The 26,300-nt window shown below is 36.7% G+C and overlaps 2 protein-coding genes and 1 long non-coding RNA gene across 3 annotated transcripts; 2 read left to right on the forward strand and 1 right to left on the reverse strand.

Moving 5' to 3' along the window:
* Nucleotides 1-1,210: 1,210 nt before the first annotated feature.
* On the forward strand, nucleotides 1,211-3,164 carry LOC114526075 (collagen triple helix repeat-containing protein 1-like). Its single transcript, XM_028547576.1, has 3 exons — nucleotides 1,211-1,270; nucleotides 1,571-1,693; nucleotides 2,742-3,164. Exons 1-3 carry the CDS (start codon nucleotides 1,211-1,213, stop codon nucleotides 3,099-3,101), a joined length of 543 nt encoding a protein of 180 aa, XP_028403377.1. The 3' UTR covers nucleotides 3,102-3,164.
* Nucleotides 3,165-4,949: 1,785 nt separating this feature from the next.
* Nucleotides 4,950-11,072, reverse strand: LOC114526054 (vicilin-like seed storage protein At2g18540). Its single transcript, XM_028547550.1, has 10 exons — nucleotides 10,863-11,072; nucleotides 10,750-10,781; nucleotides 8,413-8,548; nucleotides 7,990-8,020; nucleotides 7,521-7,605; nucleotides 7,363-7,407; nucleotides 6,606-6,666; nucleotides 6,068-6,303; nucleotides 5,675-5,887; nucleotides 4,950-5,285 (listed from the first exon to the last, which is right to left on the reverse strand). The coding sequence occupies exons 1-10, from the start codon at nucleotides 10,867-10,869 to the stop codon at nucleotides 5,058-5,060; spliced, it is 1,074 nt and encodes a 357-aa protein (XP_028403351.1). The 5' UTR covers nucleotides 10,870-11,072; the 3' UTR covers nucleotides 4,950-5,057.
* A 5,066-nt stretch (nucleotides 11,073-16,138) lies between these two features.
* LOC114526057 lies at nucleotides 16,139-20,754 on the forward strand. The gene is made up of 3 exons (XR_003687296.1): nucleotides 16,139-16,266; nucleotides 18,107-18,321; nucleotides 20,627-20,754. It is a non-coding gene; the product is annotated as an uncharacterized LOC114526057 (long non-coding RNA).
* The last annotated feature ends 5,546 nt before the right edge of the window (nucleotides 20,755-26,300 follow it).

Here is a 26,300-nt window from a genome sequence, read left to right on the forward strand (position 1 = left end):
GCATGCAGGTGTCTTGTTTCGATGTATGCCCCCACAATCAGTGGAACTAATCTATTAATCAAAAACTTCAGGACATCTGTTAACAATAAATAACTTTTATTGAGTATAAAAATGACCAATTCAAAAATATGACTTATTTTAATCTCTTTGTGAAATATTTTGTATACAATAGCTACAAACTGTTTACCAGCATTTGCACCAAATATCAAATCGTTACCCTAGTTAAAATCAGCATGTACTGTACAGACAGCATCAACTATTATATCATCTATAGTCCTAGATCCTGAATTCTCCTCCACGTCATTTGAGAGTCTTAGTAACAATCGCAAGTAAACATTATGACAGTATATATTTGAGCATACACAGGTACAATTCACTTGATAACGCGCACGTTTATCAGATACAACGACCACTTGATCGTGACGTCATTAAACACTCAACCAGATGCAAAGCCCACTTGATCGTGACGTCATTAAACATCAACCTGAATCTGCAGTCAATGAAATCTTGAATTATAAATGGACAACTCGCAATCTTTTCCGAAAGTAGCGCTGAACGCGCGAACAAGTATGTTCGTCATCTTTCGTACGTCCAAAGATGGACGGACAAACCCACGGATCCATGCAGACACATTTCAATTACATAATTGTTATGCGCGCATGCGCAGCGGCTACCTACAAAAACTATGTTAATTAGAGTGATAGAGAAATGACAAACGAAATATTTTAAGCCGGACTGTGTATGTGTTTTGATGCATTGTTGGTCTCAAGTATTTCGAATCCAAAAATATTGCGAACCGAATTACTCATTGAAATGCTCAGTGACACAGTGAAAGTCCACAAACACTTAAAGTGCATTTTTATCCAGAAGTCCTGGAAATATCTGTTGTTTGTCTATAATTATACAATTATATGCAGTTACACGAACACATGACTAATAACTCGGGCACTTTAAATTTTGACGAAAAGCATGACTGAAGAACGTGGCATAACATCCGTCTCAGCAATCACGCAACAGAAATATATTTTCAACTCAATCTATATTCTATTCATATCACGCCACAAGTCAGCAAGAGAAAGATTGCACAGTTTCATTCAACCTGAAAAATATAGCAATTAAATGCAGAAGTCACATCTAACGTGTCTTGGTGTTATTTTGCTCTCTTTAACATTGTGCACGGTATGTTTATATAGTATTGGCCGAAATAACAATGATCGTCCAGTTCAGCGACAAAAATGATAACTTGACCGACTCGATAATCTCCCTGAATGTATATTCTGTTGATATCCTACATAACGTCCGCCAGGGCCTGGTATCTCAATGAAAGGGCAAGCCATTCTAATGACGCATATATCTGATCCTATAAGTCCGATTGGCGACTTTCAATTTTTGAACTTGCATTGTACTCATCAAAGTGTAGTCATCTCCACCAATTGTTAGCTAATTTCATACACTATGGTCCGTGGATCGGATCTTGGAAAATGCCGGATCGTAAACTTAATCATGACTTATGAAACCTAGGCTTTGCCAATGACTAAATAATTATAATTGTTATGCTCTTCTCTTTTAGGATGCATCGAGTACATGCAGTTGCTCCAGTGGTGAGAGTTCGTGTCAAAAAGAGGAGAAACGGACCATCAGACAATGCACTTACACTAATCTGAGAGATGACAGAGATTCGGGACAAATCATGGTTCGTGAAAACAGCGACATTTTTTCTAAAAATATATGTTTTTTGATAATCGTACTATTTTATTATTCCTTGACTATTGGATTTCAAAATTTTCAAATTGCTGTGAAGAATGACAAATTTCTACGGACTGCCATTTTAATATATTCGAATTCGAATTATGCGCTCAATTTCCATAGTATTCCGTCTACAGTCATTTGCTCCTAGAAAACAATGATTGGAAATTTACGTCCAATGAAATATGGTTATTGGGCGTTTTTATTTGTGTTTTCACTATAAACGTACATAGATGGACGAGGCAGGGAGGTCACCTGGCTGTATGAGCAGGAGGCTACCTGCTCTCGCCAGAGACTTTTGAGTCTAGAAAAGTTGCCCAGATTTTACCGAATTGTACAAAATTTCTAGCGAAAATTACACTTTCGGCTACATTTGTATTCACCGAGTTTTTATATAGCTTATAATCAAATTTCCCCTGGTAATTGAGAATATACCGGATCGGAGAGATGCGAAGGCGCCAGGTTTCGAGTTTCTTGGGTCGAAATCACTTGCACATTAATGGACGACTTGCGCTTTAGACTAACATTTGATCGAAGTAACTAGAGGAAAATACATCACCTCAGCTAGAAAGATCTTACTTAAATTCGTAAAACTACAAAGTTTGGCTGCGAAATTTTGTAAAATAGGGAAAATATAGCCATGCGAAGTTGGCAAATTTAGTATATTTTTGTATTACGTGCGGAAATGTGTAACTAATTTAGTTACAAACATTCGGTCGTAATACAAAAGTATACAAAAATCAACAACTTCGCATGGGTATATTTTCCGTATTTTACAACAATTCGCAGTCAAACTTGGCAGTTTTACTTATTTGAGTAAGCTCTTTCAGAAAATGTACTTTTTTTCTTCGAGGTAAGAAATTAGTCTAAAGCGCAAGTCGTCCATTCGACTTGCATTGCGAAGATTAATAGACCTTAGAAAAAAATTTTTCCGAATTTCACATTCGCCGATACCGTTTTTGAATATTTTTGAAGCGGTTTTTGTTCTCTTTCAGACATGTGATTTCAGAAAGACTCGCTCTGACACAGCTCTGCGTGTTACCTACCAGGGAGATTTGAGAGTAATAAGTGGCAATAACGTTTGTCGACGTTGGTTCATGACATTCAATGGCAGAGAATGTCAATCACCTGCTACAATTGAAACTCAAATCCACCCTATTGGAGTCTCCGGCCTGAATAACCATCGCCCTGCTACTGTGGATGGTTTTTGTGAGGGTATTAAGGAAGGTCGTATCATCGTTGGTCTCTCTGTTGGTAGTTGTAAATATGGTTACGAAAGCCAGGCAGGTGATGCCTACACTTGCTGGGGTGCAGTTTGTCGTATTATCATTGAAGAAGTGCCGCCTTTGCAATGAAATGTTTGAACTGAAATAACTATGTGTTTGCACTTTTGTGTCACTTATAACAGTATCATGTTATAATTATATAAGCCAGAAAGATAGATAAATCTAAACCATATCTGTTCACTAATTAAAATGCATTTAAAATGGTGCAATGGTGCCATAAACGTACCCACCAGTGTTTTGTATATCATCAAGATGCTCGAAGCGGAATAATAGCACAAAAATATTTCTTATCATTATTCATTTTAGCGCAGTATGTTTTAAGTAATAACTTCCGGTCTCTATCTGAAATGTGCATCATAAACAGGTAAGTTACCGACAGCGAGATTCGAATGCCAACAACTGATATATTCTGCCAGTGTGAATATTAATCTTACAGCTTTTCTCGCGTGCATAGTTGTAAGAAAACGTTCTCATTGTGTTGGTTTTTTTCTGTCTATGATGGGAAAAATATCGCGTGTGCGCAGGGATTTTAAGCTGTATAAAGGACTTTTATTTAAATTTTTGCTGAAAATACCATACAAACTGTTTCTCCTTATTAAAATGGTGCTCAGAATTGACCGATTCTAAATATTCATTCATATTGACTGATTTAATTTCTTTGTAAATGTAAACAATTGCATACAATGACCTTAAAACATTACCGTGATAATAATTATCATGTACTGTACAGGCTGAATCAACTATATCATTTCAAAGTCCTATAGGGACTGGATTTTCCTCCATGTCATTTAACAGTCTTAGTAACAATTACACATACAAATTATGACACAATTATGAACATACCACAAATAAAATCCACTGTTCTTTTGACGTTTATTTAATTGACTTGTCAAAGGGAAGTAGAATACATTGAAGTAAAACATTAATAGTCTATTCCACTTCTCATTTTGGAATTTTATCATCAAGTACTTTTAAAGACAAGTAGTTATGATTTCCTTGGAGGCAAACATAAGCACCATCTCTAAAATGTTACAACAGACAACATCCTGTACTTGCTTTCTATACGCAATTTCGTATCATTTGCTCATTCCTGTTCAGCATTTAAGGTTCACCCACACTCAAATCACTATAAAAACAATACGTGAAACCCACCAATGTTTCGCACTTTACAGCGCTAAGTACATAGAAAAACGGTTAGAAAATTCAAAAGAAAAAAAAGTTTAATTTTGCTACGAAGCACAAAGTCAACACATACAGTGAACAATTACTCCAATTTACTGTGTCTCGATTTCGAGATGACCCCCACTGGAATTATGAAATCCAATAATTAGCCACTAACATGAGACCCAATAATTAACCACTAGCAGAAAAAGCTGATTTTTTATGTGTGTTTTTTTAAATATTTGGACGAATATTTCAATTTATTTACTGCGCCTTTAATGGTGTCGAAAGATTTCGTCTCGACATAGCGTGAGAACGTTCATACGTATCATAACCCCTTTACCTGAACAATCAAATATATTATGAATTTTGCACTTTATTATATTCAATCATAATACGTTATAAGGCAGCAAGAGGAAGACCACAATTACAATCAACCTGCGGATCAAAGCAAAAATAAAACAAAATGAAGAAATTGCATCTAACATGTCTGGTTATTTTGCTTTCAATGTGCACGGTAGGTTTATATTGTAGTGCCTGGATTAATGTGCTCTTTGGCGATCGGCAAGAAAAATGTAATTCCTGCAGATAAACATCCTGCATGTGAATTCTGTTGATCTGTTGATTACCTATATATAAATTATAACGTTGGCCAGTGTACCTCGATATTAACTTGGTTGAAGCCTATATAAGAATGTTGATTTACAACAGACGAATCTGCAGTCACAAAATAACCACAAAAATATATGGCCAAAATATTTTCCTCATTTTTATTATTCAAAGTACATAGATTCTTGTACCAAAGTTATGGCTTATATCACTTTAAAAGTAAAAGATTTCAAAATCAAAACGTTTGTTTGCAGTCTATTTCTTTTCGGCCTTTTTCAAGGAAACACCTGACCATGCGGGTTTCTTGGCGCCCGCGGGCTCTGCTTCCTTCTTGGCACGTGGATCAATGACGGCTTTGTGAAGTTTTGGTTGGTTTTGCCAAGCTGCTTTTTCCTTCTTCTTTTCAGGATCCTCACGCTTCATGACAGTTGTTCCAATGATATTATCACTCTTTCGTAAGTTATTAACCCAATTTGGTTGGTTCTGACAAATAATATGGAAAGAAATGTCATTATTCCTGCTAAAACTTTGAAAACATAATATAACTAGCAAACTAAAACGGACAATCTTTAGAGAGGTGTTATCCTGCTTGGATGTACAACGGCCCAATATGGACTCAATCGACCTAATTTCGTGGGGATTACTCTGATATGAACTTTTAAACTTTTAAACGAACTCTCGCGACAAGCGGCAAACGTTCTCACGACAACATTTTGTACAATTATAGTGGGCACTACTCTAATGGGAAAAGCAATGGTGCAGCTTGTTTATATATCGGGGATCTGAATCGTCTGGATATCTGTTCAATCGCTATGCCAATGTTCAAGTGCCTTCAGCCAGAACGTAGTTTGCTCGTTACTGATTACACTCACCGCTGCAGATTCGCGTTGCTTTTCCTTGAAAGCACGGAACTTGTCTTCCCAGAGAGACGATTGCGCTTTCTTAACCACATCAAAGAAGCCTGCGCCTTTTCCAGCGCCCGCACCTCGTCCGCGTTTAGGCGCCTCGGGCACAACAGCACCATTCTTAATGGCTTCGTTATACTCGGCTTCAGCGACTCCATATTCTTTACGAAGTCGTTCCACCTAAAATTGAAAAAATACTGCAATCCTGTTTGTTTCTAATTAGACCGCTAATAGTTTTGTAGCTCTAATCTGAATGTTTGCAATAAACATGCATTTACTATTACTATAGTCGGTAGCATGCATTTGGTAGACTCCGGTCAATCTAAAAACCTCAGTTTCCAATAGTAACCTTGCACTAACCTCTTGATGATTCATTTTAATTTTCATTTCAACATCTCTCTGCTGTTTCGCTAAGTTCTCCGTAGCATTTTCGGCGTTGCGTAGGCGCGTGCGCAATGAGCGCACTTTGAGATCGAGTGAGCTGATGTCAGCAGTTGATGCCCCGGATGTAGCGGTCTTTGCATCAGGTTTGTTCTTTGCATCCCTCTCCTCGGCGAGTTCGTACAGACGATCAATCAGAGAGTCAATGATTCGACCTGAAAATGAAAATAAAATATAACATTAATGATAAGAAACGAATAATATAGTCGTGAAATAATCCATTTGAGAAATTTAGATTAACCGCCGATTTGGGTTGACTATGGTTTCGAAAAAAGGACGCACTCAAGAGCGATTTTAGCTTAGTGTCTGAAATCTTTTAAGTGTGCATAAAAGAGAGATTTTTTTTGAAAAATCTTAATGGCATTCATTTTAAAAACGTTTCAACAATGGGTGCCTGCATTCTGAGGAAATTATCTATAGTGGGATGATTAATTCAATATTAATGAAATGAACTTACGTTTTCGATCATCATCAATCTTTCCAAATGCAGTTTTGGGACCGTCAGTCTTATCACCTCCCTGGAAATTTAAAAAAGTTGTTGGGTGGTGTTAATATGAATTGGGTGCGTCCCACCCTAAGCAACTAGGCGTGTAGAAGAACTTTCACTGTTGTTGCATTGAACCAGTAATCATTGGTCTTATAGGTGAAAAAGACGAAAAATGGAATGCAATAATTGCTAAATAAATTATTTCCCCTCCCCTAAAAAACGCTTAGCCGCAGCCCCGACGTGAAGCAGGTTCTTCCAGTTGAAATGTCGCAATAGAAACGTCCTTTGACGCGACCTTCACGCTCAGTTGGTAAAGTATTGGGTTACCTGGCAATCCTACACCTAGCAGGTGTTTCTATCCGGAGGCTAGGGGTGCCGCAAGAACGATTTTGATTTCAAAAGAGATAAATACTGCAGAACACGAATATATGAATATTGTCCCACCCCCTCCCAATTATCGTTTTTGTAGCGTCCCTACCTACAGCGGTCAAGATTTATAAGGACGCGCTATCATGTCTCGAAATATAAAAGTGGAGCACACTTTCACATTACTTGTAGTTTTAGATTGTCCTAGAATATGCGCATCGTTAGGTAATTGTAAAAGTGATATAAATCAGTATCGCAGAGTGCTTAACGCTGCTCTTATGTAACAATAAGCCTTCCATTTTTTGTATCCGATCAAGCACGACATCTCAAATTGGTATGGTGGACGATGGAATGTCTGTACCTTGGCAGGTGGAGCTTGTTCTTCCTCTTCTTCTTCTTCTTCCTCCTACCAACATCAGGTAAAATACTTTATTTACAAAACTTGTATCTTAATTTGTTTGAATTAAAACTTAATGATGTCGAAGGCTCAAAAACGTGAGGTAAATAAATATATATAACCTCCTGTTCCCGTTGTTTCCTTGCATCTTCCTCTTTTTTTCTTCGTTCTTGTTCTTGCTTCGCCTTTTTATCATCTTCTTCTTGGCTGAACACCATAATAACGAACAAAAATATACGCATGAATAATTTCCTCTACCTGTTAGATACAGTACCAGAATTATTCATGCTGTTAAAATAAATAGTTTTCACCATATTTCGAAGGCAAACAGAATTAATTCACAACATTCGCGGATCCAAGCTCTGAAATTTTGTGGGACTATCCTTTCACATTTCTTATTTGTAAGTTGAATCAATTAAAGTTTAGATTCTGATACACAAAACAAGATTTCCATGGATAATGATTAACGTTCTCGTTGCATTACCATCAAGCCTTAAGTTTAAATCTGGTAGAGTGGGTTCATACGATAAGGGGTTTTTTTTCGATCTAAATGAAGAATTTGTAATCATCAGGAGTAACCGTCCCACTAACCGGCGTGATTTTGCAGAACCCGCGTCATCACCTGTAAGGAAAAGGTGAGCTTTAGTAAGAGGTATATTATAGATAATACGACAGAAAAGACGTTCGCAGTTCATCATGCTCAAAGAAGCAAAATGTACGAATTAATATATTTCCACGGATGTAAACCCCAAAACGCACCAAACTATAATTAGTCTCCAGCCCCCAGACTTTATTTTCAGAAATTTAAAATGATACCCGGATCTTGAGGTTAACAAACGTTCCTGTACACCTGACCGGGACTTTGATGTGCAAGGTCTCCAATAGCCCCCCCTTCCCCCCACCGGGTACAATTCGAATACCCCTGCATTTTTGCCAAGATAACGGATAAAGCTATGAATACGGCAGTTTCGATATTATGAAACATGTTTCGTTTATTTGACTGTGTGATCTTACCAGACTCTCTCTTCTTGCGTCTTTCTTCTCTGGCTTTTTGCCGTTCAGCATCCGCCTGATTAGCTTCAGCTTCACGCTGGCTTCTCCGTTCTTCACGTTCTAATCTACGTTTTTCACGTTGTTTGGCCAAGTCGTCCTGTTAACGTAGAGCAAAATTAAGTTCAAGATATTTATCCAAGGTCAAGAAGGGTAATAAGACAATGCCGAGATAAGCATTGCCTAACGTTAGGGAGTATCTTAAGAACATTTTATCACTGCACAAGAGAGCAAGGAATAGTAGAATCTAAACAAATATAACATGGTTTAAGAAACGCTCTGGTTGCTTTGGGAGTATCTTAAGAACATTTTATCACTGCACAAGAGAGCAAGAAATCGTAGAATCTTAATCGTAGAATCATGGTTTAAGAAATGCTCTCGTTGCTTTGAATCCGCATGTGAATTCGAACGGGTACATGACACGTAAAGCTTGCGTTGTTATACTATAGCTGTATCAGACTTGTCAGAACAATCTTGTAACTAGACGGATAATGACATCGGACTTCCTACTAACGGCTTGTCTGAAACTTGCCACAACGACCTAAACGTGCTGCGAACACAACTTGTTGACAGCTTGTAAACAGACTTGCAACAACTTGTTTGTACGTTTGTTACAACAGCGTTTCACGCGTGAACTATATTTGCTTACTATGCGTCTTACATACGCAGCACATACCGTTTATATAATTAATATGAACATATATATAATCAGTCTCAGAGAATTACTTTGCAGATAAACTACGTATTAGAGCAGTAACCAATTCGATATGGCCACATACTACAATACTTCATTTGTTCAATAATGTAATTGCAACCATTCAATTCATTGAATTCAAGACTAGAGGCCGGTTGTTCGAAAGGCGTTTAGCTTAAACGGTGGATAAGTTAAAAATGGAAAACCAAATTATCTATTTATTGAACAACTGAGCTGAAATATTTCGATAAATAGTTTAATTGTCAATGGAAGTACATATTTAATGCTAAGATGCTAATTTAGTCATTCACAAGATGTATGAAAGTAATTTTAAACTTCGGCTTATCCACCTAAACAACGTTTAAGCGTTTAGCCTTTCGAACAACCGTCCCCGAATGTTTTCAACCAAATATGAACGCATTTCTTGAGCCAGTGAAAACACGTTTACATTAGGTTATTCACAACATAGGGTATCATGTATCACATCTCAAAACTGGTATTTACATTTATAAACACTGCGTCGGTGTCTCTTCAGGATTTACTTCCAGTATTTAAGCCAATAAAATTGAAGAGACTATATTCTAAAAGAGCTCATAATGATCTATAATTACGCATACAAGTGATACAACATCACTTGGTTACAAAAACACGATACATACAAGTAGCATCATTTGTGTAATAATATATGATTTGTAAATCTGGTGTATGCATGCCCTCGCAACATTGTGCATAGATTATGTTGCATGTGTAGAGGGACACTCCTCGCGTATTAGGTCGAAGTTCAAATATAACATGATATAAGTTTACATTATTTTTGCAACGATATCTAAAGAAGAGAAAACAGCCTCACACAAGGATCGCAGTATTGTGACCCAAAAAGAAACATTGTATCACCAAACTGATTGTAATAACAAGGATAAATACGGGGAGACATGTCTACCATTGGTGAGCAAGCCGTTACCAGTTGGGTTGTGGATTATTGGCTGAAAAGAGTTCGGGTCTGTTCGTCCAAACCGCGAAGCTCAACCAAACACAAACCACAACTTCTTTAAAACCGTAGCCCGTCGGTCATGCGTTAAACGTTGTCCTATATAAATATGGGCATGAATTTGCACATGCAAATAATCTGTTGCCGAAACCGAAAGCCTTTTTATTGCATGAAATAGGGTAATATTGCGTTAAATCTTTACAAAATTCCATTCCCATTGTATATGAAACCTCGAATGTAAAACATCATATAGTATGGTTGTATGTTGACTGTACGAGATTTCAGCGAAAATCATCCCAGGCTTTCCAGAATGCTGTGACATCGATTTGTATGTCCCATATCCTTAGTTACAGTTGTGGCTTCTTGAGCTCAAATGTTATACAAAAATACTTTACGGTCACGAAATGTAGTCTGATATCTATAACCTAATATCGGGGCTATATTTAAACCGAGAAGATCAATACACGAGGATGATCTGAGCAACAGCATTTTTACAGACATTCGGTGTTATGAACTTGATCGCGTGGTCCCATTTGCAACAAGTGTATGCACAGTTATCGGCGTATACTAGCTAGCTGCTTTTCTACGCCAAAATAATATTTTGTGAAATGACACTTACATCATCGTCGCCACCACGTCTTGATCGTCGATCTACAAGCAAGGAAATACATGTCAATATACGGTATTAAAATATTTCCTTCATACTATAAAAGTCGCGAAATTTAAACCTACCACTCATCTTTTAACAGTCTAAATGTCAAATGTCTTAACGTGGTGTTTTATTAAGGCAACTGTAACTGCTTTGTCAACGCAGAAATGATTGAAACACGAAGCGCTGGCTTGCTTAGCGATGCTAACGACGAACAGCAAAAGACAGGCCCAACCTTCGCACTACAAGCAAGAAAAATGACAAATAGCTTACGTTCCAACCCCTCAGATCCTGCTGTGGATTGAAGATTACTGTTTAATTTTCAACTCAATGTGTTTAGCACCGCCTACTGCGGTGCACAACATTACAATCGATTCTGTTACCATAATATAATCCCGTGCATGTACATTCACAAAAAAATATACTTCAGACAAACAGTGTTACGACAAACAAAACGATTTTGGTATTTTATTTGAGAGTTTTAGTGCAAGAATATGGAAAAATTGGCAACATATATTCTTTGGTTGTTTGGTTTAGGCGTCAAACACAATGCTCCTGTAGACAATGCTTATCCGTAGAGCTCTTCACTGATTGGTTCATTTCACAATGTATTTCATAACATGTTGATATGGTCTGTCGCTCGCAAGCAAACTGTTTGAATAAACTTGACTAGATAATTCCTGTTATGGATTACTACATGAAATCAATGTTAAAATACCACAAAAGAACCATATAAGTATAGCCACTATCAATATGAAAAGCCGTGAAATGATTTCTGAGTCAGGAAATGCTAAATTTAGCCCACTTTTGAATCAGCTGGCAGTGGCAATTGATCCTGATAGCTTGGCGCTCAGGAAATTATCAGATGTACAACAACGACAGACATACTTCGTAATGTAATTATCGTTCTAACCGTTTTTTCTGTCGACCAGCTTAGGCAAGATTAACTGAAATATTTGTATTATCGAAATGCTTTGTTCATGTTTATAACTACGTATGCTAAAATTGTGAAATTTGGTATAAAAACTATGGTAAATATAACATGGTCTTGCTACCAACGCTGAAATGTTCCATAAATTTCCAATTATAAATCTGATGAATATCATTTGTAATATCATTCCGATACTCGCCCAATAAATAGATAATCCGAATATATATGAACACTATCACTTATATATTTTTCATGTATTCTCCATCTTATGACCTTATGTAAGCTTATAAGAGCAATCATAATTAATTAATTATTCATTATATTTATCCTAATTTTTTACATCTAAAAACAGCGCTTTGGTCATGGTACTAAAAATAACATGGGTAATAGTTTTGACCATTAAAATACTACACTGGCATGGCCCATGAAGCCAAATTCTCGCGTGTCTGAGTTCCCGACACGCGTGCGGGAATTTTCAGCACAATGAGAATGCGTGGCAATGCCTGATGAAAATACACGCACTCCTTGGTGGAATTTGGAAATTAAAATTAGAATATTAATTATGCCTGCCGGATTTTGTTTCTAAGTGTAAATAAATACAACGCTTTGGTATAGTTATTGAAAATAGAATATTAATCCTGACTATTTAGTGAGGCTTAACCTTTTTTAAAGCAAACAGTTCCGATTAGTAATTACACCAGCAAATCAACACCAACCTCAGCCTATGCTCAACACAAATTTCGTGAACGTTAAAACAAGTTCAAACTTTGGACGTTTTTACAGTGATGATGATTGGATGTTGATGCGTATTGGCTCATAATCTAGTGCAACTGTGCAAACGAGTTTGTAGTTCAAAATTGTCTTCAATTAAAAAGTGATTATCTTGCAAATTTGTGCTTTCAAACTTTCTCACTCCCAGTCTCAGTCTCGAAAACAGTTAAACAGAGCCCGCGATCTCCCTGTGGATCGCGGGCTCTGGTTTTGAGAGATTGTCTCACCACTCCTTGGTTGTCTTCCCATTTTTTTGCATGTGTGTTTTGCCTGCACGGCCCACCAAATATATTATATAAGGGGTCCACTACTTAACTTTGGATAACAGAATGATGTTATTGTTTCCACACTAGCCAGTAGGCACTGGCAGGTTATTCTAAGTAAAAAAAGAGTTGTCTCAATGTCCAGTTACCATAGTTACGAACACTAGACACAGCCAACGATGGAATCTTGTAAACAGCAAATCAGAGTATCGCTGTAACGATCGATGGAATTTCTTTAAACTTTCAATGGTTGCCTGGGTGCTGAACCGGAACAATTAAAATTGGTGCGGTAATAAAAGTTTGGCAAGCTAAATCTTCCCCGATCTATCCCTCAAAAATCGTCGCTATTTTGCTTTTGCTAAACGAAATACAATTCATTCAGTTCATCCCGAACGGACAAATTTCAGAATAAGCCCTGAAAATCCTGTCAAGTTAGGTTTATTACTTCTTAAATTTTCTTGCGTGAAAGAAATGAGCCGGATTTTTCGTTCGCTAATTAGAAAAGTATATTACAATAAAACGATCGAACAACTCAATGAATAGGCCAATCGAACACTTTTATTTACTCAGGGTAAAACCCTAAGTGAATAAAAAGGTTCGCTTAATTCTCGTATTTAAAAACAGGATAAATCATATTATTATGCATTACTAATGCAATCTCGATTGTGATTAGCTAAAAACCTACAAATAATTGTTGCCTGCTTCTTGCCATAACAAAGTAAAGTGGTTTTTTTAATGTTTTTGTTCCTATATAACAAAACACTTAATGTACACTATCTCGGGAAATAATGAGTTTTGTTTTCCCTCAAGTCTCAAATGTTTTTCTCGACTTCGTCTCGGGAAACATTCAGACTCTTGGGAAAAAAAAACTCACTATTTCCCTCGGGAGCATACATTAAGTATATAATGTCTTGCCACCTACACGACATTGAAAACTATCCGTAGATGACGTAATTTTTTGCCGCTGGTTTGTTGTCAATAATGGCGCAGGCTTTCTCTCTAAAAAGGAAATACATAATAAAACAATCATATTGAATTCGATTTTCGCATGATATCGAGAATTATCAAGCCTCAGTTTGCGTTATTCGCCTCAGCGAATAATGCAAACTTCGGCTTGATAATTCTCGATATCACATTCAACCTCATCCAATAATTGTCAATTATTTCTGAAGTGGACCACCTTAACTGATCAGCTTCGTCCAATGACTGGACTTTATTATGTAGTTATCATTCCATTGAGTTCACTAACAATTAGTGGAATTTGACATGTCACTTTACAAAGTTCACCAGACAATAAAACAATACCTAATTTACACACAATACAGGCAACACAGAGATGATCTCCAATAACAAGGTCGAAAATTTGTAACAACATCGTAGACAAATGCAATCATGTACACGGAAATAAATCCAACGTTATAAGTCCTTTCCTCATTAACTGGGAACTCAAAGGCCTCAAACAACCTTTTCGTTTTACCGTCGATATTCAGTGCTGTATCGCTTGCGCGGCATATGGTAAAACGCGGACTGGACTGGACTTGTAAAACACGGACTGGACTAAATTAGTAAAACACGGACTGGACTAATTTAGTAAAACGCGGACTGGACTAAATTAGTAAAACACGGACTGGACTAAATTAGTAAAACGCTGACTGGACTAAATTAGTAAAACACGGACTGGACTAAATTAGTAAAACACGGACTGGACTAAATTAGTAAAACGCGGACTGGACTAAATTAGTAAAACACGGACTGGACTAAATTAGTAAAACACGGACTGGACTAAATTAGTAAAACGCGGACTGGACTAAATTAGTAAAACGCGGACTGGAAACATTCCGGGCGTAAAAATCGAGCAATTCTTTCAGAATCTACACAATTTATCATCTTATGTTATGAATTACGAGCATTCAATTCAACACAAATATAATTTGGAAGGTTTATTCCATTAATAGAGCTAAGAGGTTAGGAAGAAACGACGGTGTGTTGTTTATGTATTGATAGATCTCTTACACGAATATATATTATATCGATAGCGATAGCAAGTCGATACCTGCATGGTATTCTGCATATACAGTACATAAATGATATACAGAACGGACATATTGTGCAGTAATCAAATCATTTTGCCGGTATACAGTATTGATTGTAAGTATATTGTTTTTTATCGATTTACGCGTCGAAGTATGATTATGTCTATGATGTGGATATTAACTATTATGTCTATGATGTGGATACTTCGACGCGTAAATCGATACAAAACAATATACTTATAATCAATACTGTATACCGCCAAAATGATTTGATTACTGCACAATATGTCCGTTCTGTATATCATTTATGTACTGTATATGCAGAATACCATGCAGGTATCGACTTGCTATCGATATAATATATATTCGTGTAAGAGATCTATCAGTTCATAAACAACACACCGTCGTTTCTTTCTAACCTCTTAGCTCTATTAATGGAATAAACCTTCCAAATTATATTTGTGTTGAATTGAATGCTCGTAATTCATAACATAAGTTGATAAATTGCGTAGATTCTGAAAAAAATGCTCGATTTTTACGCCCGGAATGTTTTGAAGCAATGCTCGTCGCTCCTCGTTTCTTTACATCGTGAATAATGTTCAAGGCTCTACGCTTCCTTTCCAAAACTTTGGGAAAGTATATACGACTTTTTAAATCTCTTGTTGTGTTAATAATTATAAAATTAAAGAAATTTTATCGATTCCAGTCCGCGTTCTACTAATTTAGTCCAGTCCGTGTTTTACTAATTTAGTCCAGTCCGTGTTTTACTAATTTAGTCCAGTCCGTGTTTTACTAATTTAGTCCAGTCCGCGTTTTACTAATTTAGTCCAGTCCGTGTTTTACTAATTTAGTCCAGTCCGTGTTTTACTAATTTAGTCCAGTCCGTGTTTTACTAATTTAGTCCAGTCCGCGTTTTACTAATTTAGTCCAGTCCGTGTTTTACTAATTTAGTCCAGTCCGCGTTTTACTAATTTAGTCCAGTCCGTGTTTTACTAATTTAGTCCAGTCCGTGTTTTACTAATTTAGTCCAGTCCGTGTTTTACTAATTTAGTCCAGTCCGCGTTTTACTAATTTAGTCCAGTCCGTGTTTTACTAATTTAGTCCAGTCCGCGTTTTACTAATTTAGTCCAGTCCGTGTTTTACTAATTTAGTCCAGTCCGTGTTTTACTAAGTCCGTGTTTTAGAAGCACCGCATATAATGCTAGAAGCACCGCATATAATGATAGAAGCACTGCGTATAATGTTAGAAGCACCGATTGAAATGACGATTGATCACTTAAGACAGCTATGGCTTTCCATACATGCTGGCATGGAAACTTTATCTTTCTTAGTGGAAGCACAGAACGTTCGATCATTATTGTTCTCGCGCAGTATTAATCAGCATTTTACTAACCAAAATAAAGCCAGAAAGAGATGTTTTTGTCGAGCTATATATTTTACAAATTTTTAACATTTAAATTACTTTAAAGAAGGAGAATAACATATCCAGGTAAGCTATATGTATTCTATTTTCGTTTGATGCTTTAGATGGATTGATATGACCGCTAAAATATTGCTTTTATCAACGAGTCACTTCATTTGTCTCGTGTTACAGTGTATCTTATCACCAATATATTCTGTGAGATTTTCCTCAGCAGAAGTTGCAAGAATACTGCCCATTAGGAACCGTAGACAAACGCTAGTTTCGTCTAGAAATAGCGGACAATTGGCCGCAATATTTGAACCCCCTCCCCCCTCTATATAGCGCACCACCCTAATTTTGGTCATCACAAACGAGTAGGACAAGCTATTTAGAATTTCCCCGCCGCCATTTTTGGTTTTAAAATGCTGTGATCGGAAGTGCCGGCATGCCCTGACGGCCGGAGGAACGAACAAACATTCGCCCCAAAATTTAACACTTAACTCCTTAAAATTATTGATATATTGTAATAAATTTCCTGCACAAAGTTCCTTATTGCAAGTTTTGTGTGAATTTTAATAATCCAAGGTAGGACTGAGGCTCACTACCCCTTCAATTGGGCCAAATTCCCTATTTCCAGGCAAGACCTATATGTTGGTTGCTGAAATAGTCTATGACATGTAATATACTGAACATTTTGTACTTGAAGTACGGTATTTTAGTTTATCACAGTTTTTACAGAGATACAATTTCAGCTTAATTTTAAAGTTAATTATGACAGTTGTTTTCATTGAGGCAATATTCACTAAAATTAGGTTGCTTGCCCAAATGCCATTTCACACATACTCATCCAAAATCGAATTAGAATGGTATGATCCTCTAACAAAATCCAATCTAACTATAAAATTATTATGTATATACACACTGCCTAAATGTAATATCTGATACAATATTGACCATGCCTCAAACATCAATCAGCAGATGTATTTGTCTCAAAGTCCATGGTAATTTTTTAACAAACTGCTCAATCATTGTTTCTTCAACTAACTAGTGTACTAGTAAAGTCATGAATGTGCGCTAGATCTTTCCTTATAACTTAGGTATTTATAACATTGGGATTAAGATATTGTGATGTGCTCAGGGACACCTTGTCTCTGCACACAATATATTGCTTTGTATTTAGTTTTGTAGTTTTAGTTGTTAGTGCTGTATGTGACTTGTAATGTGATTAGTCTTAACAACTGCTCCTATAAACCTCCATATTTGAATTTATTGTCATGGTTTATTTATGTATACCATTGGATTTGGTGGGAAAATCTTGTTACAAGCTGGAGAACTAAGAAACCCTGTGCCTGCAATGCAATGCTTTTTATTTACACAGATATATATCAGTCAGATAGTGAGGAACTGGAATCATTGTAAATACCTTGACATTGTTCTATAAATGCGAATTTGTAAAAGCTAAAAACAAAATTGGAGTCCTTCTGCTCTATCACTTTCATTTGAATGTGGTGCAGCAACTACTAAAATAGACACAAAAAAGCCTCAAAAACATTTGTCAACCTATTTGGTTGAGAACCAATTTTCAAATGAAATAATTGATTATGTGTAACTCCAAGATTTGACTCAATCTGGCGTAATTGGTTGCCTAATTGCCTGTAGCAACCAGCCCCAAACAATGGTTATATGACTGGTACATATGTGGTGCTTGTTAGCAATATCAAATCAGATCTGAATGCCATCTTCCTTGTCATCCTAATTTTTATTGAAGCCTATAAACTGTCCATTTTTACATGTATAATATTATAACAACATACAGTAACTTCTCATTAATTTCTGATACAAGATGTTAACACTTTTGTCTTATTTGAATTAAATTACCAAAAAACAAGGCCAAACAAAGAGTTAAAACTATAAATTACCATTGCAGATAATCAACTGAAAGCAACTATGGCTCCTCCCGACTCAGGGACGCAGCGTCAGATACAGCGACAAAGACAAACAAGTACAGATGAAGTTATGGTTGAAACACCAGATATTGTGACCTTCTTCATTGCTGATAGAGTTAGGGAACAAGGACTTGTTGTACCAGAAGAAATGAGAGCCATTTCAGTCAATGGTGAAGTGGCGTCATGCTTAAGACAGGTTTATTAATTATAAGATTGTTTATCAACTACAGTAGTTTAGGCACCCAACCATTTATTAAACACTACCAGTACTGATGTTCTTCTATAGCTGAAGTACTGTACAGTTTCTAGTTGTGTAACACTTGGGAATTGATTTTTAATTGAAAGATCGACACTTGAACCTTCATGAAATGTCTGCAATGTCACATAGTTTTGTGGTTTGCAGCAAAGCAAGCATGTTTTTGCTTGACTGACTCGCCACACTAGCCAATCAGAAACATTCACTAGCTGTCCAAAAAACAATGTGATGACTTGATCATCAAAATTTGATGATGAAAGTCTAACATGATCACAGTTTTCCAGCTCATCATCAGTAAGTGCACTACAGGTACCAACCTTAATCTGAAAATTCAAAGAAATTATTTGGTACTATATTACATTTTTCTATTATTTACTGTACTAATTGACCTAATCACATTGTAAATATGATTTTGGTATGGCTATTCTCCGTACTCCAAATTCGCATGGCTATATTTTCCGTACTACTTGAGATTTTACCGCAAAACTTGGCAATTACACTAATTTTGGTATGCGGTTTTTAGCTGTGGTTTTCTCTCGTGTCACCTAGATCGTAAGCTCGTCTATTATGCAAAAGGTCACACCATGCAAATGATTGGCAGATAAACATTTGTGCTGATCCTCCAAAACCTTAATCTCCCTATTTTTAGTGCAAAGTTTCTTTGAAACTTTGAGTTTCTTTGAAACTTTGCAGTATTGTGATGAGTGGCGAAAATTCAGGCGAGTCAGTCAGTCATACTGTAAACTTTCCGGGGGGGGGGGTATATTCCATAAATAGACCTAAGAGGTTAGGAAGAAACGACGCTGTATTGTTTATGTATTGAAAGATATCTTACCTGAATATATATTATCTCGATACCTGATATTTTGCATACAGTTCATAATTGATACTATACAAAACGGACATTTTGTGCAGTAATCAAATCATTTTAGCGGTATACAGTATTGATAATATTGCTTTGTGTCGATTTACGTGCCACATCGTAGACGTAATATGCACGGTTTATTTACATTATTTACTAGAAATACATGCATGCAGCAACCCCTCGCCATTTTAAAGAAGCAAAATATTTCGTGCGCCACCCAGACTTAACTTTCTACGCTAATATTATGAAATAACTCGTGCAAATTTTTCGGAAACAAAGACAGTCGTAAAGGTGAACAGAAATCACCTGATTGCCTGCTGCATTACGTTGCAGTTTAAGTGAGTGTTAAACTTTTCTATAGCTAAACCTTCAAAACATCAAAACAGCACAAATAATTATATTAACCATACAAGCACTAAACGTCGAATGTTGTTTTTCGATTATTTATTTCATTCAATAATTTTAGCGACTATATAAGCTGCAAAGTGATATTTGTTTTATCAAAACTCTGAAGTACACTTTTGAGAACTCTTTTTAAAGTTTAAGCGATGATGTAAAGCCTTAAACGGTCGGTTAGCTCCTTGTAAAACGACATACCAAGCTCGTACTTGTCAAAAAAACAATGCATTCTTACAGCAAACACTGAACAAGCAAAATATAGACACCTACCACTTCAAAGATTATAAACTACGAGTCGTTCCTATTTCACCAACTGTTTCTGTGCTGTGATGATCTTTAAATCTTTTATTATTGTTTTAATATTTGACTCCATGATTTCATTTAATATTTTTAAAAAATAGTTTGAAAAATGACGGTTAAAATGCTGACGCTATCATGCATGCTCTCTTTTTGTCTTTGCCAATCAGCAAGTCGTAGACGACCGTTCTTTCTTCGTTCAAATTTCGCACATTCGCACAACTACCATGATCATTGAACGTCCATGACATTTTGGCAACTTTGGATTCCGCTATGTTCTTTCGGGTCCCGGGTGTAATTCCTAATCTCCGGGCGGAATTAGTACCCTCGCACGGCGCTCCGCGCCGGCTCGGGGATTACAGCGAAACTATTTTGGCTATTCTTTTGAAATGACGGATAAATTGTTGCCATCATATACATGTAGTTCATGTAGTCACAGTTGTTTCACGAAGAGGGGATACATAGTTTTTCTTGCCGAACGCTGTAATAATAATCTGAGAAAATAGCGCCCGCTTTCCATGAGCAACCAAAATTATATAATAATGACAATATCGCGGCTCACGTACTTTGAGGACAAACATGTGGTTGCTTACATGCATTAGAGGGCATGGAAACTTTGCACTATCCTTGGATCCCTAGTTTATTAAAACAGTCTGACTTATGACTTATTCTTGTAATTTTAAGGTTGGCGATGATTTAGAAAACAATCTCGAACTTAACAACCTTATTGGCCAAATAAAAGTCACGCCGCAGACCGCATTCGATACATTTGCGGACGTAGCAAATAAAATATTCGCTGATGGTGTGTACAACTGGGACGTGGGGTAGTGACATTGCTGTACTTTGGCTTTAAATTGGCATCGTCTGTCATCAGTCAGGTTCCGTTGCTCAAGCTTGTCGTTGATTGGGTCGTTAGATTCGTCAAGGAACGATTGGTCAATTGGATTGCGCAACAAGGGGGATGGGTAAGTTTTATTATCGTTCTTTGCTTACACATTTTTGGTGAAAATCGAGCTTTGGATGCTTGTTTTCAATTTTGTTTCATATCGTGTTTAAATCCTGAATGTTTTTTTTCCCTAAATTTTAACTAATAATGCTCGAACTTCTGGCAGGGCTTTTACTGAGTCTGATGTTTACAAATAAATGATGTAACTAAAGCCGTCACTATGAGCCTTTATATATCTACTAGAAATACATGCATGCAGCAACCCCTCGCCATTTCAAACGAAGCAAAATATTTCCTGAGCTAGCCAGACCTAACCTTCAATGATATGAAATGTCCTAAATGTAAAGCCGATAGCTGATGTTTCAAATTTTTCGGAAACAAATACAGTCGTAAAGGTGAAGTGAAATCACCCGTTTTCCTGCTGCTTTCCGTTGCATTAAGTTATAGACTTTCACAGTTTAAGTGAGAGTTAATACTCCATTATAGCTAAACCTTCAAAACATCAAAACAGCACAAATAATATAAATAACCAAGCAGTGAACGTCGAATGTTGTTTTTCGATTATTAAATTCTTGCAGTGATTGCAGTCGACTCTTTAAAGTGATATTTGTTGTATTAAACCTTTAAAGTGATATTTATTGTATTAAAACTCCAAAATACACTTTTAAGAACTCTTTTTGAAGTTAAAACGATGATGTAAAGCCTTAAATAGTCGGTCACGTCTTCGCAAAACCGAGCAAAACGACACACTGTACCAAGCTCATAAAATGTATTTGTACAGGAAACACGAAAGAAACCTCGAAATAAACAAAATAGACTCCTACCATTTCAAGGATTATAAACCAGTTGTTCCTTTTCACCGCTAATTCTTCCAGTTCTGATAATATTTTAAACTCTTCCCAGTGTTTTATCTATTATTTGATTCCACATTTCATATAGTGTTTTCGAAACATTTTTTTAAAAAAATAGTTTGTTAAAATGACAGTTAAATTCTGACGTTTTTCACTGAAACACGAACGTTTCGTCTTAGCCAATCAGCAAGTTGCTAATTACCAGTCGTCACTCGTTCAAATTTTGCGCGTGCGCACAAGTACCATGACCATTGAACGTCCATGACATTTGGGCGACTTTGGATTCCGCTATGTTCTCCCGGGTTCCGGGTGTAATTCCTAATCTCTGGGCGGAATTAGTACCCTCGCATGGTGCTCCGCACCGGCTCGGGGACAATCGGTGACAAAATTGGGGTTTCGTCGTTGCCTTAGGCTGTGGAATTTCTGGCCTTTCAGAGCAAGTGCTGCCCTATTCAACGAAAATCTAGCTGAAAGCTTAGTACTGCATGTACGAGTATCTTCCGACCTAGGCTCATTGAACATTATCGACCGTAGAACAACGTGGGGAGACTGTTGGATTGTTGGATTTACAAGCTACAGTGGGACAACATTAATGACTTTATCTTTCAGAACATTATTCTTTAACGTACTCCCAACATAGTTCATTGTTATGCGGTCTTTTAATTCACACGATCCAATTTTGTCGGATCCTATTCACTTCTGTCGTCGATGGTTATAAAACAACAATAGACTATAAAACATCCATCAGAAGTGAAATGGATCTACATACGACGTCAGCTTAACGAAGTTTCACGGTTATCCTCGTTGTTTACGATCGATTACATACTTTCACGTCCTGTATCAGCAACGAGATGCTGCGCAATTATTCAACATGACACCTTGCATTGGTGTATTGTAGTTTTACATTGTTGTCAATTATGTGCATATAGTCTTAGTCTTAGGTGGCGTCTTGCATGTAGCTTCTTCCATCATATCATTGCTTTGTGCCTTGTAAAATAAGCTATAGCCGTGGAGTACAACTTACTACAATTACTATATGAAATTAAAACGATTCATAATTGAGGCACTGAATAGGGAGATTACGTTTAAGATCGCAACAACAGCGAAAATGGTCCGTTCTGGATATATAAGCAGTCCTTAATCCTGATTTCATTGCTTTTATTTCAATTAGCTCATATAGATACTGTAGGTTCCTAAAATAATAAATCTATCAAATAAATAGTAGAAAATTCTGTCGTGGAATAATCCTGTCAAGTAGCAGTCAATATTTTTGACAGTGTGCTGATTTGTGTGTTATTATATACCTAGAGAGCCATCACAGACCATGTCATGGAAACAGCACGACAAGCGTCCACGTATCAAGTAGTTGGTGTTGCTCTTGCTGGCATTGCAGTTTTCATGATGGTCCTTGGTCGAAAGTGATGCGATTGCTTCTAATAATGTGGTAGTAAACGACCACGGACTAGGTTTCCGCAAGTGATCGTTGTGATCAAATCTACTTTCAATTTACTTAACATTGATATGAACCGAGTCGAACATGATGCATGAGTGCGTGCAATAATTTAACTGCAGCCCGCTTTCACTAAGCGATTGAAATACTACTTCATGAAACTGTAGCTGTCAGTATCTTCATTGTTGTCAATTTGAATTCAACTTTTTGAAAATTATTAATTTTTATTCACAACTCCTTCACATAGTGCACTGTCTGTTGTTCACATTACCATAACATCGTTTTTTTGCTGCCGAAATTTTATAAGAAGAATGGTGGGTAGGGACCCAGCCTGATCGTGGGTAGAATTATTCTCCTTACTTATTAGCTGCTTATAGCAACAACGCTTTCCATTTTGATTGTTTAAACTCTAGTAATTACTCATAATTATATAACAATTTATGAGCTGGAGATTCGTTAATTGATAAGGGAGAAGGCGGAATGAATTATCACTATCAACTAACATTATCAACAATGAACTAACATTATCAACTGAGATATACAACTGGGACGAACATCCCTCAATTAGTGAAATTGGAAAGTTTGGTGGCGAAATATTGTAAAGTATTAAAAATATCAGCGTGTGAAGTTGACAAATTTGGTATAAATTAGTTTTACGTTCGAAAAAGCGTTGCCACTTTTCGAAGTTCGAAAAGTTTGCAAACTCACGCGACGATATTTCTGGTATTTTCAACACTAATTTTGGAATGCTCTTTCCAGCTGTATACCTCAGAACCGACGAATTTTCCTTGTTGGAGATTTACTAAAAAATCTCGTTTAATTTTTAAATTCTACTACGTCGTCAGCTAGGGTCGTGTCAGAGTTGTACGAGATTTCACAGTGAACAATGAAGTCACTGTCAGGTTTTTTGTTAGAAAATAACAAACACAACATAATGAATACGCAACCCTTATTATACAGGGTGTCCCAAAAAAAACGAAAACTATTGAAATCACCCATAACAATGCAATTGTTAGAGTTTGAATGCTTAAGCACTCTGTTGGGACCCACAAGTGTATAAATGTTTACCATACTCATTTTTATGCATGCATATGATGCAGTAAAGTTTTCTGGTTCGCAAAAATGGTATTTATTAACAATATTTACAATTTACAAATATGAATAACAATATTTAAATGTGCATCTCAAGGACCATGACCTTCAACATGTTCCCTTTCTCTAGCAACACAAAGCATTTAGCATTTTAAACTTGCATTAAATCCCCACGGACTGAAATTCGTACACACGGCATTCAAATTTTAACAATGAGCGATTTCAATAGTTTTCGGTTTTTTTGGGACACCCTTTATATAAGTCTATTCAACTATATTTATAATACAAAGGTGTCTTAATTATTTGTACTTGAATTTGGAATGGCAGATTACACCCACTTGCCAAAAAGTTAACTGAAAATATGTCATGTAACAGGCAACAACTCACCACAATAGGTGTGAATATTTACAATTGGTCTGAATAATCACAATAGGTGTGAATATTTACAATTGATGTGAATATTTACAATTGGTGAGAATAATCACAATAGGTGTGCATGTTTACAATTGGTATGAATATTTACAATTGGTGTGAATATTTACAATCGGTGTGAATAATCACAATAGTCATTTATCAATTAGTTAAATTAGGCCGTGTTTACCATTAGTTTCTTTCTAAAATAATGAAAAACATTATTCACGTCCCAAATACATTTCTATCGCGGGAAGGAAGGTCTCGGTTCGAAAATACCCTCCATGAACCGTTTTACCAGAGGGTGTTGACCAAAGGGGATCGTATTGTTTGTTTGACTAAGTGTAGACAGGCACTGCGTGCCTGCACAGAAGGCACTGCGTGCAAAATTGATAGCGGAGTAAGACAAACCGGAATGATAGAGATCTGTGGGAAAGTCCACAATTTTAGTGGTCGGACGGTCAAAAAATTCACAACTTGAAGTACTACAAAATTGGCTCCATTTGTTTATGAATGTTTGGTATTGAGACTTGGTCCCTTTCCTCCAAGATGCCATACCGATTTCAGTGGATTTTTGTGACATACCTATTGTGGTGAGTTGTTGCCAGATACTTGACATATTTTCAGTTCTAACTTTTTGCAAGGGGTGTGATTCTGCTGGGGCAGCTGGAAGCTGCTGCAAGTTGAATGAGTGTCCATGATTGTCGGCGAATCAGAGGGGGTTGTATTAGAAGTGGTACAATGAGTGGATACCAGGGTTGACCAGTTGGCCAGTTTGGAATTACCAGGATGCGTGGCTTTTTCCTCTATGGGGCAATGGTTTGACGGAAGCCATGGTGACCAGTGATGGTGACCATGGTGACTAGTTGACTAGCACCCAGGTCTCTGCGCTGTGAAATTCAATATGGCCGCCAAAATTGAAATTTGATTGTGAAAATTAGGCTTTAGTCTCTGTTACTTTCTTGGCGATCATGAGTTCCAAAACAACGGATGAACAAATGGTTCCCAGTCAAATTACGTACATGGGTGAAGAATGGTCTTTAGTTAGGTCATGTGGTCAAGGTACATTTTCAAAATGCTTTCAAATCCTTAACAAAAGAGGACAAAATCTAGCACTAAAAATTTACAAACCATGCAAGAGATTTGAATTCGCGTTTCAAAATGAAGTCGAAATATTATCGCTATGCAAGTCATACCAAAAATCAAATTTGTCGTCCTATATTGTGAGCTACGTTGATAGCTTCATTTCATCCGGACGAAGGTGCATCCTCATGGATCTCCTAGGCTGTAGTTTGAAAGACCTACTAATCAAGCACCAGTCAACAAGATTCTCATTATTTCTGGTCAAGAAAATTATTCATGATTTGCTCTCTGGTGCTATGTTTTTAGAGGAAATGGGTATAGTACATGGTGATATTAAACCAAGTAATATTTTGTGGAATATGAACACAGAATGTTTTCAGTTGATTGACTTTAGTGTCAGCTTCAAATTAAGGCTCTCAAATAGAGTTCAACAACCTTTGCAAAGTATGGGGTATCAGGCACCAGAAGTTGTAGAGTGGAACAAGGTGATGAAAGGTATGTACTTTATTGTTGTACTAGGTTGAT

Source organism: Dendronephthya gigantea, unplaced genomic scaffold (genome assembly GCF_004324835.1).
Source record: "Dendronephthya gigantea isolate DGI-Jeju-01 unplaced genomic scaffold, DenGig_1.0 000037F, whole genome shotgun sequence".
NCBI lineage: Eukaryota > Metazoa > Cnidaria > Anthozoa > Malacalcyonacea > Nephtheidae > Dendronephthya > Dendronephthya gigantea.

What these genes read in the sequence shown, in the direction of transcription:
- LOC114526075 (XM_028547576.1), top strand. Translation starts at nt 1,211, where the DNA reads ATGATCGTCCAGTTCAGCGACAAAAATGATAACTTGACCGACTCGATA. An exon ending in ACTCGATAATCTCCCTGAAT is followed by an intron (nt 1,271 to 1,570) that starts GTATATTCTGTT and finishes CTTCTCTTTTAG; the next exon opens with GATGCATCGAGTACATGCAG. An exon ending in GAGATTCGGGACAAATCATG is followed by an intron (nt 1,694 to 2,741) that starts GTTCGTGAAAAC and finishes GTTCTCTTTCAG; the next exon opens with ACATGTGATTTCAGAAAGAC.
- LOC114526054 (XM_028547550.1), bottom strand. An exon ending in GACGTGGTGGCGACGATGAT is followed by an intron (nt 8,549 to 10,749) that starts GTAAGTGTCATT and finishes CTACGTTAACAG; the next exon opens with GACGACTTGGCCAAACAACG. An exon ending in TTAAAATGAATCATCAAGAG is followed by an intron (nt 5,888 to 6,067) that starts GTTAGTGCAAGG and finishes TTTCAATTTTAG; the next exon opens with GTGGAACGACTTCGTAAAGA.